Source organism: Ochotona curzoniae, unplaced genomic scaffold (assembly GCF_017591425.1).
Source record: "Ochotona curzoniae isolate NIBS_2020 unplaced genomic scaffold, NIBS_Ocur_1.0 scaffold_2683, whole genome shotgun sequence".
Taxonomy (NCBI): Eukaryota; Metazoa; Chordata; class Mammalia; order Lagomorpha; family Ochotonidae; genus Ochotona; species Ochotona curzoniae.
In genome coordinates this window covers 5,917,107-5,924,484 of record NW_024467100.1, presented here as the reverse complement: position 1 = coordinate 5,924,484, position 7,378 = coordinate 5,917,107, and the positions used below count along the sequence as shown (strand labels likewise).

Genomic DNA, 7,378 nt, shown 5'->3' with positions numbered 1-7,378 from the left:
TCACTCCCCGGAGGCCTGTCCTGCCCATGCCTTGTTCTCCTCTCCCTGGAAGTTAACACTCAGGGACAGGGAAGCAGGGTAGGTTGCACACCTCCCACACCAGCACACACATGTTTTCGCACATGCACACACACACACACACACACACACACACACACACTCAGGTAACTTCTGATAAGCACCACCACCCCAGATTTCCTGGCTAGGGTGGGGGCTGTAAGGGGTGGGGGTTAGCTGCCCCAGGACCCCAGTCCTCATCCCCTTCCCTGGTGCTAAATAAAAGTGAATAAATACTAAATAAATACAACGAGGATCCAGGCCCACCCTGCTTTCCCCCTCCCTCCTGTGACCAGCAGGGTGAAGGGGACAGTTTAGATAAAGGGGACTGTCTGCCAGTTTCCCCCGTGCATCTGCCCACCAGGAAACCAGGGCAGGGCCAGCCTGCGCGTTGGGCCGCGGGGAGCTGCGGGACTCACCCTGGGGTCCCTCCTCCACTGTGTCTCAGCAGGAGGCAACCGCGAAGCCCCCTTGTCCTGCTAGTTAGTTCAAGGCCCGGTGCCCAGAATGGGCAGCCGGGATGGTGAGGTTATTTTCTGCCTGCCCAGGAGCGCCGCCGGAGGATCTCCAGAATTTGTGCCCTGCGGTGCAGCCAGTCCTGGGGCGTGGGACGCGGCGCGGAAGGGGCCGGCCGGGGCACGAAGAAGCTGTATCGGAGACGCGCGTTCTGGGGGTTGCCGGCCACCAGGACCTGCAGTGTCAAGGGCTGGGCCAGCGGCCCGTGGCCCGACAGCGTCTCGGAGGCCGCGGTGGCCCCGCTGTAGCGCAAGCTGACGGCTCCGGGCAGCACCACGTCGGTAGCGGAGGGTGTCAGGGTGTATTCACCGTTGAGGGCGTAGGAGCCGTCGGAGAGCTTCAGGGCCAAGTAGATGCTCCGGGGGCTCGGGGCTCCCTGCTGCCGGACAAGGATGTGCGTGGCTCCCGCCGGGATGGTGACCACGTTGTTGTATCCGTACCTGTGTGTGGAAGGACTGGATGAGGAGCCAACATCTTCCCAATGGCTCAGCCTCCGAGAGCAGTAACCATCTGACAAGTGTGTGGATTCGAACTGCCTGCAAATGTGCGCTCTTCTCTCTGGACTCTGAGGGGCCCTTCTAAGTCCTGCCTCTTGGTGCCCTGCCAGTTTCCACTCTCTCCCTCAGAGCTCACCTCCCACCAAGTCTTCCCTGATACCCACAGTGGTCCCCAGCTTTCTGCACCCTGGGGCACACGGAGCTGCAGCCACCTCTGTCTCCCAGCTAGATGGTGGGTGGCTCTTGGGGACCAACAAACAGCAGTGGATGAGTCTGCCTGTATACACCGGGCCCCTGTGTCCAGGAGGATGGAGGGAAGAAGCAAATGAGGCAAGAACCTGAATTTCTTGAAGGAACCCGACTGCTTGCTACAGCTGGAGCCGTCACCGCCACACACCATGCACTTATCAAACTTCTTCTTGGAGCCGATGATGCGGTCACAACCGGCATGGATGCAGCGGCCCTGGACGCAGACGGAAGAACTGTCCGGAGAACAGGGGGTCCCGTCCACCACCTGAGGAGACGAGAAGGTGCAGAACAAAGGGTTTTTCCTGATTCGAGAGAGCAGTGCCTCATCAGAAGAGCTCAGTGAGGTAGGGATGTGGGTGTTGGGATGGCAAAAGTAATTGTAAAACCGCCCTTATCCAAGCACTGGCTGAGAGTCAGGAGGTGTGACGGAGACCACACAGCCGCTATTTGAGGTTTCCAGAGATGAAACTCTGAGGCTAGAAAGATGCAGACTCTGGCTAGAGGTTTCACGGATGGCCAGCCGAGCAGTTACAGAGGGAACTGCGGGCGAGGCCTGAACTTGACAGTACCATCCCCAGACGGACACAAGGGGGCGCCCAAACCGCAGGAAATCCGCAAGGCTAAGGGCGAAGGGAGCCAAGCACCTCCAGCATTTGGCTTCCTCTTTCTTCAGCCTTCAACCCACCCCCTTTACACAGGGGTCAGGGCAGGGACGTTGGTGGTCTCCAGGAGGCCTGCCCATTGAGGGACTGGCCGCGTGAGCCGAACAAGGCTCCCACGGTGAGTGTGACAGGGTCAAATGGACCTGGGATGGCAGCGCGTTCACTCAGAGGGCCACACATTGTTACCAAACGCTGCACTCAAAAGTGATAAAGAGAGGAAAAGAAACAGAGCAGGCTGGTCAGCCTCAGTGGTCAGTTATCCAGAGTTTGGAGTTTGTTTTTGCCAATGCAAGGTTTTCACGAGTCTGCATGACTCGTTCCTTCTGGCACAGCCTGGGGAACGCCAGTGAGCATGGTGGTTGGTACTGGTTGTTGCAGGGTTATTGACAGCAGGGAGCAGAGGGGCCATGAGCACATGCGCGCACAGAGGTGCCAGGGACAGCCCGCTCCTCACCCTTGGTTCCAGCACGTAGTAGTAGCCGAGTGCTTGGGTCTGGCAGGTGAGTTTGCACTGGTCCCGGGCGGCCACACCCGTGTAGCGAGGGACCCAGTCCATGGGCCCTGGGAAGTTCTTGAAGAGGTCAGTACGGTGGTTGTAAGCTGCACACTGCTCCTCACGGAAGGTCAGTGCTACCAGGAGGAGATATGGACAGTCAGGGTTCCTCTCTTCTCGCTCTGCCCACGAGCCTCTCCCTGTCCCCAGCCCTCAGGAGACAGCTAGCCACCTCCTTCACCACAAGATGTCAGGGCAAGTTCCCATGGGGTGGGGGAATGACAACCCCCAACCACAGAAGCAATCGATACCTCCTGGGTCCCATCTGCAAGGGGTGGTCCTTCTTGCTTCATCCCCTTCCCCACACATCCTGGGGGGTTTTCATCTTTCCCAGGCCCCAGCAAGACTCACCTGAGCCGGTCGGGCAATTTTCAGTGTTGCAGGAGCGGAAGCGGGTACGGCGGCCCTCACAGTACTTGCCACCATTCTTTGGCACAGGCCTTGTACAGTCCCGGGAAGAGAACTGGACGCCACCCCCGCAGCTCCGAGAACAGTCACCCCACGGTCCCCAGGGGCCCCAGCCACCAGCCTGTGGAATCTGTGGTGGCACAGAAGGGAAAGGGGAGGGTGGTAAGGGCACTACGACCTGGACTTAGGACCAGTGCCCCCACGCCCTTGACCCCAGTCTCCTGCCCTGGGCTCTCACATTGAATTCCTGGAGCTGGTCCACATGGAGGCAGCGGCCCCCCATGCAGGCCTGCGCGGGTCCGCAAGGGGTGCCATCGGCCCAGGGTGAGTGTTTGGTCTGGCACATGGCATGGCCGTTGAGGTGGCCAGAGCACCAGAGGGCGGCACAGGGTGGTGGCAGCTGTGGACAATGGTGTGAGTCGGGCCCGAAGGTCAGCTGGCACTGGCGGTCGGCGTCATAGTCCTTGCCAGGGAAAGTCACCGGCAGATGCAGGGGAGCCTCCGGCTTGTCTAGGAGACAGTGTCCTACGAAGGGGGTTGGGCACTGAGTCAGCAAGGGCTTGAGAAGGACAGTTAGCACTACCAGCTGAATGCCCAGAGCTCCTGGGGGGCCGGCTTGCTGTCTCCTGGGGGCTGGCAGAGGCTTTCTGCAGCAGCTTCAATCTCTGGGCTGCTGAGTGTGGCTAAATGCTTGGCCAGCATCGTAGCAAACATTCCCACTGTTGTACGCACTGTACACACCTGCTACCACTCCAGCACGCTCACACCTCTGCATGCATCTGGAGAACACAGGACAAAGCGCCTTCCCCTCCTCTTCTCTCATCACAGCTTGTCAAAGCTGTGCCCAGTGGCAGCCAGCCTGCTCTTCTTGCATACTTCATTGACTGACAAAGCCTCCTCACTCCCTTGCCAGCTGGCCCGTGCAAGTGTTACACAGTGCTGGCCCTTAGAAGGGCAGATCTAATTCCATGGAGCCAATGCTCTCCTCCCTGAGCTGTGCTAGCTCATCGTGGAGGAGGCGGGAGCCCTGTAGAGACAGCAGCCTTGTTCACCCCACCCCACACTTGTGGCTAGCAGCTGTGAGAGTTGGGGGAGGGTAGGGGGCGGGGGGGCAGGGACAGGTGCTCACCGTAGCCATTGTCCAGGAAGTTGGTGATGAAGTGGGCACTGCAGGGGGACCAGGGCTCCTCAGGATCTACGTGTGCCATCACGGGTGCCATGACATGGCGGGAGGTACTACTGTGCCCATTCAGATCGGTGCACTGCTTGGAGTTGTCGTGTAACATGTTGAAGACATGGCCTGCGACAAGACAGAGGCTCTGCTAGTCCCCCGTGGGTCCCCTCTCTGTGCTTTAAGGGGCTCCCACTGTCAACTGGGTGGCAGCTGTAGATCCATTTCCTGCCCCCCCTCCCATCCCCTGCTGGCACTCCTGGGCTCCTTAGTACGGGACCATGTCTGCTCTGTCCTCCCTCTCTCAAAGGGTAGCCCCCCCACCCCGCCCCGTAGCCAATACTCTCAACCCTGAAGCCACTCATTCCTCCACTGACTTCACTGCACACACAGAGCCACAGGTCTTTGTCATTTCATAGGAAAAGCTCAACATCTAAATGTTTCTTTATAACCAAAGCAGAGAAGGATAAATGACCCTGGACCCAGGTCTGGGAAGGGGAAGAAACCCCTTGGGACTCCCTTGGGACTCCTCACTCCCCCTGTACCCTGTTCCCTAATCTTGTTTTCATGCAAGCCCCAAGCACCCCATCCTCCACCTTACCCAGCTCATGAGCCGCTGTGAAGGCTGACTGGAGTCCATCATCCTCCACCACAGCACAGCTCCGAGCAGGGTCACACACGGTGCCAACATCAGCCATGCCCAGAGTGTCGCAAGTGGAGACCCCGCACAGGTCCTGCAGGTAGGTCACAAGAGGCATGTGAGAAGTCAGGACAACAGGCTAAACTGGGCCAACACCCCAGATGAGTGGGTACCCGGGCACTCAGTACCAGCCCCACATAGGCTGGGGCCAGGAGCTGGGCTGTCCAGTTCTGGGGCATCCCATCCCCACGTGCTGGAGCAGGGCAGGGCGTGGCCTGGGCCTGTAGCAGTACCAGACAATGGGCCCTTACCTGCCGGGTAAACAGGATGGCCGTGTCAAAGTGGTCCGGGTCCGAGTCGTTAGGGGTGTTGAGGCCCCGCTGCCAAGCACAGAAGCTGCGTAGGGTCTGGGCAGCACTGGGCCCAACCTGGGGCCCCTCCTCGCCTGACCCCAGAATCACCAGTCGGGTCACCACCAGGTTGACGGGGTTACGGATGCTTGGGTGCTTGAAGGCCTTGGCCGCCGCTGCCATGACCGTCAGCAGGTAGCGCTTCAGCCCCGCGCCGTGAAACGCAGCCATCTTGTCGTCGGCTACCACCAGGGTCTCCACGAATCTACTCAGCGACGCGAAGCGCTGGAGAGGAACAGGATCCTGAAATAGCCTGCCAGACCCCACAGAGTCGCTTCTCCCCTCCCTCGCTTCCTGGGTCTGGAACTCTGCTGAGCTGGCCAAGGCTCCACACCCCCCTCCCCCCACACCCATGGGATTCCTCACTCACGGGTCTGGCTCGAGACCTCCCCCAACCCCCACCCCCAGTCCCAAATCCCAGGGCTTTTGCGTTAACTCTTAGGAATCAGCTGTCAGTTCTGAGAAGGGGAAGGGTGGGGTATGCCACGTCCCAGGGCCGTGTGGGCCCCCGGGAGGTGGAAAGCAGCTGTGACTGCTGGCCTCCTCCCCGGGGAGGGGCTTTGGGGTCTCCCAGGCCCAAGTGTGGCTGGGGCCTGCAGGCCGGGGGCTGGAGGGCTGGGCTGCAACGTGTCTACCCTGTGTGGTGGGAGGAACGATTCAGTCAGCAGCCAGGGCCCGGGCCAGGGCCAGATCATAGCGTGGCGGGTGTGGAAGCAATGTCTGGTCTGGATTAAAGCGCGAGGGAGAGAGGGAGGAGGGGAGTGGGAGGGAGGAAAGGATGGAACCTTAGTTGGCCGGGCTGTTGGTCCGAAGTGTGGCAAGGGAACTGACCAGAAGGAAGGATGCGGCGCCTTGCCTGCCCTGCCCACTCCTGTCCCCGTTTGCCAGGACCATGTTAAAGGCAGCACCAGCAGCCTGAGTCCCACCCCTCGGACATCAGTCATCACTGCTTTAGCCGGAGGCAGGGGTGAAAATTATTGGGCAGAGAACCAAGTCAAGGCCAAAGCCAAGCCCAGCGGCAGTTAGGAGAGCTTCATTGTGGAGGTCCATGCCAGAAGGGGAAGCCAGGGCCAGGCCGGGGCACGGGAGGGTGGGGGAATGGTTAGTCTGACCCACTTTGGAGGACCCTCGGAGAAGATCCGTGGCCCTGTTCGTACAGGGCTGGGGCAGGGCAAGAACAGAGCCCTCCCCAAGAACGGAGGGCAGCGGAGAGAGATAGGCAGGCAGAAAGAAGGGATGGACATGGAATGAGCAGAAGTGGAAGTGGGTGGAGAGAGGGTGGATGGGGGTCAGTAGGACAGACGTGGTGGGAGAACGCAGCAGGACACGGGGCTCTGGGGCTGCCTACCTTGGCTCTTCGGGGGCCGGGACCAGGGTTCCCGGGAGGGGCCTTGACGTTGCACATGGGCCCCTGGCCACTGGCAGGACTCTTCCGGCGTAGGATGTGAGCTCCAGGTCCCCCAGCAGAGTTAAGCGAGCCCCCTTCCAGAGGCTCCAGGTGAAGTTCAACCCCTCGATACTGCAACACTCCCAGCAGGGCTCCCCCATCCCAGTGAAGAGAGGCCACCGATTCTGGATCACCGTTGATAGTGCCGGTCAGGTAGGTGCCTGGCTCCGCCCCGCCCAGCAGCTCGGGCGACCGGCCCAAGTATTGCACTGTCAGCCCCTCGACCTGCACGCCGGGATCCTGTTCCAGCTCTAGCAGCAGCGTCTCCCCAAAGGCCGGCAAGCGGTATAAGAGCCTGGCAGAGGCACCCGGGCCAGGAGGGACGCTGCCGTTGAGCTTCTCTGGAAACACGATCTCCTCTTCCCGGGGGAGGAGGCTGGCTGGCCAGGCTGAGGGCAGGAAGGAGGCTAGTAGTAGCGGCAGCAGCGGCAGCGGCCACACCAGTCTGGAGCGGCGGGGCCCGGCAGGGATCGGCGGGCGGGGCTGGACTCCCCACAGCCAGGGCCCCGCCAAGCTCCTCCCGGGATGCAAGCCCGCTCGGGACATGGTACTGGTGCTGCAGCTGAGAGGGACTGAGGCCGGCCGTCTGGGGGCACCAAGTCCTCCACAAGCCTGGGCTCTGCAAAGCTTCTCTCTGCAGCCCCCGGAGGCTAGGCTCCGAAGCAAGAGTTTTCAAAGGGGCTGGAGGACCTTCAGAAGAAGTGGAAAGAATGTATCCCTTAGGCTTAGGGAAGGTGCCCCGGGGGTCTGCTCCTCCGGGTCTCTCTG

The 7,378-nt window shown here is 60.8% G+C and overlaps 1 protein-coding gene across 1 annotated transcript; it reads right to left on the bottom strand.

The window, feature by feature from the left end:
- Positions 1–586: 586 nt before the first annotated feature.
- On the bottom strand, positions 587–7,156 carry ADAMTS4 (ADAM metallopeptidase with thrombospondin type 1 motif 4). Its single transcript, XM_041003351.1, has 9 exons — positions 6,512–7,156; positions 5,065–5,388; positions 4,715–4,847; positions 4,072–4,242; positions 3,181–3,467; positions 2,886–3,072; positions 2,436–2,611; positions 1,409–1,584; positions 587–1,013 (listed from the first exon to the last, which is right to left on the bottom strand). Exons 1-9 carry the CDS (start codon positions 7,154–7,156, stop codon positions 587–589), a joined length of 2,526 nt encoding a protein of 841 aa, XP_040859285.1.
- Positions 7,157–7,378: the final 222 nt, after the last annotated feature.

Coding starts and splice junctions, on each gene's coding strand:
- ADAMTS4 (XM_041003351.1), bottom strand. CDS start 7,156: ATGTCCCGAGCGGGCTTGCATCCCGGGAGGAGCTTGGCGGGGCCCTGG. Junction 3,468..4,071: donor CTTCCTGGACAATGGCTACG/GTGAGCACCTGT, acceptor CCCCCTTCGTAG/GACACTGTCTCCTAGACAAG. Junction 2,612..2,885: donor AAATTGCCCGACCGGCTCAG/GTGAGTCTTGCT, acceptor TCCTCCTGGTAG/CACTGACCTTCCGTGAGGAG.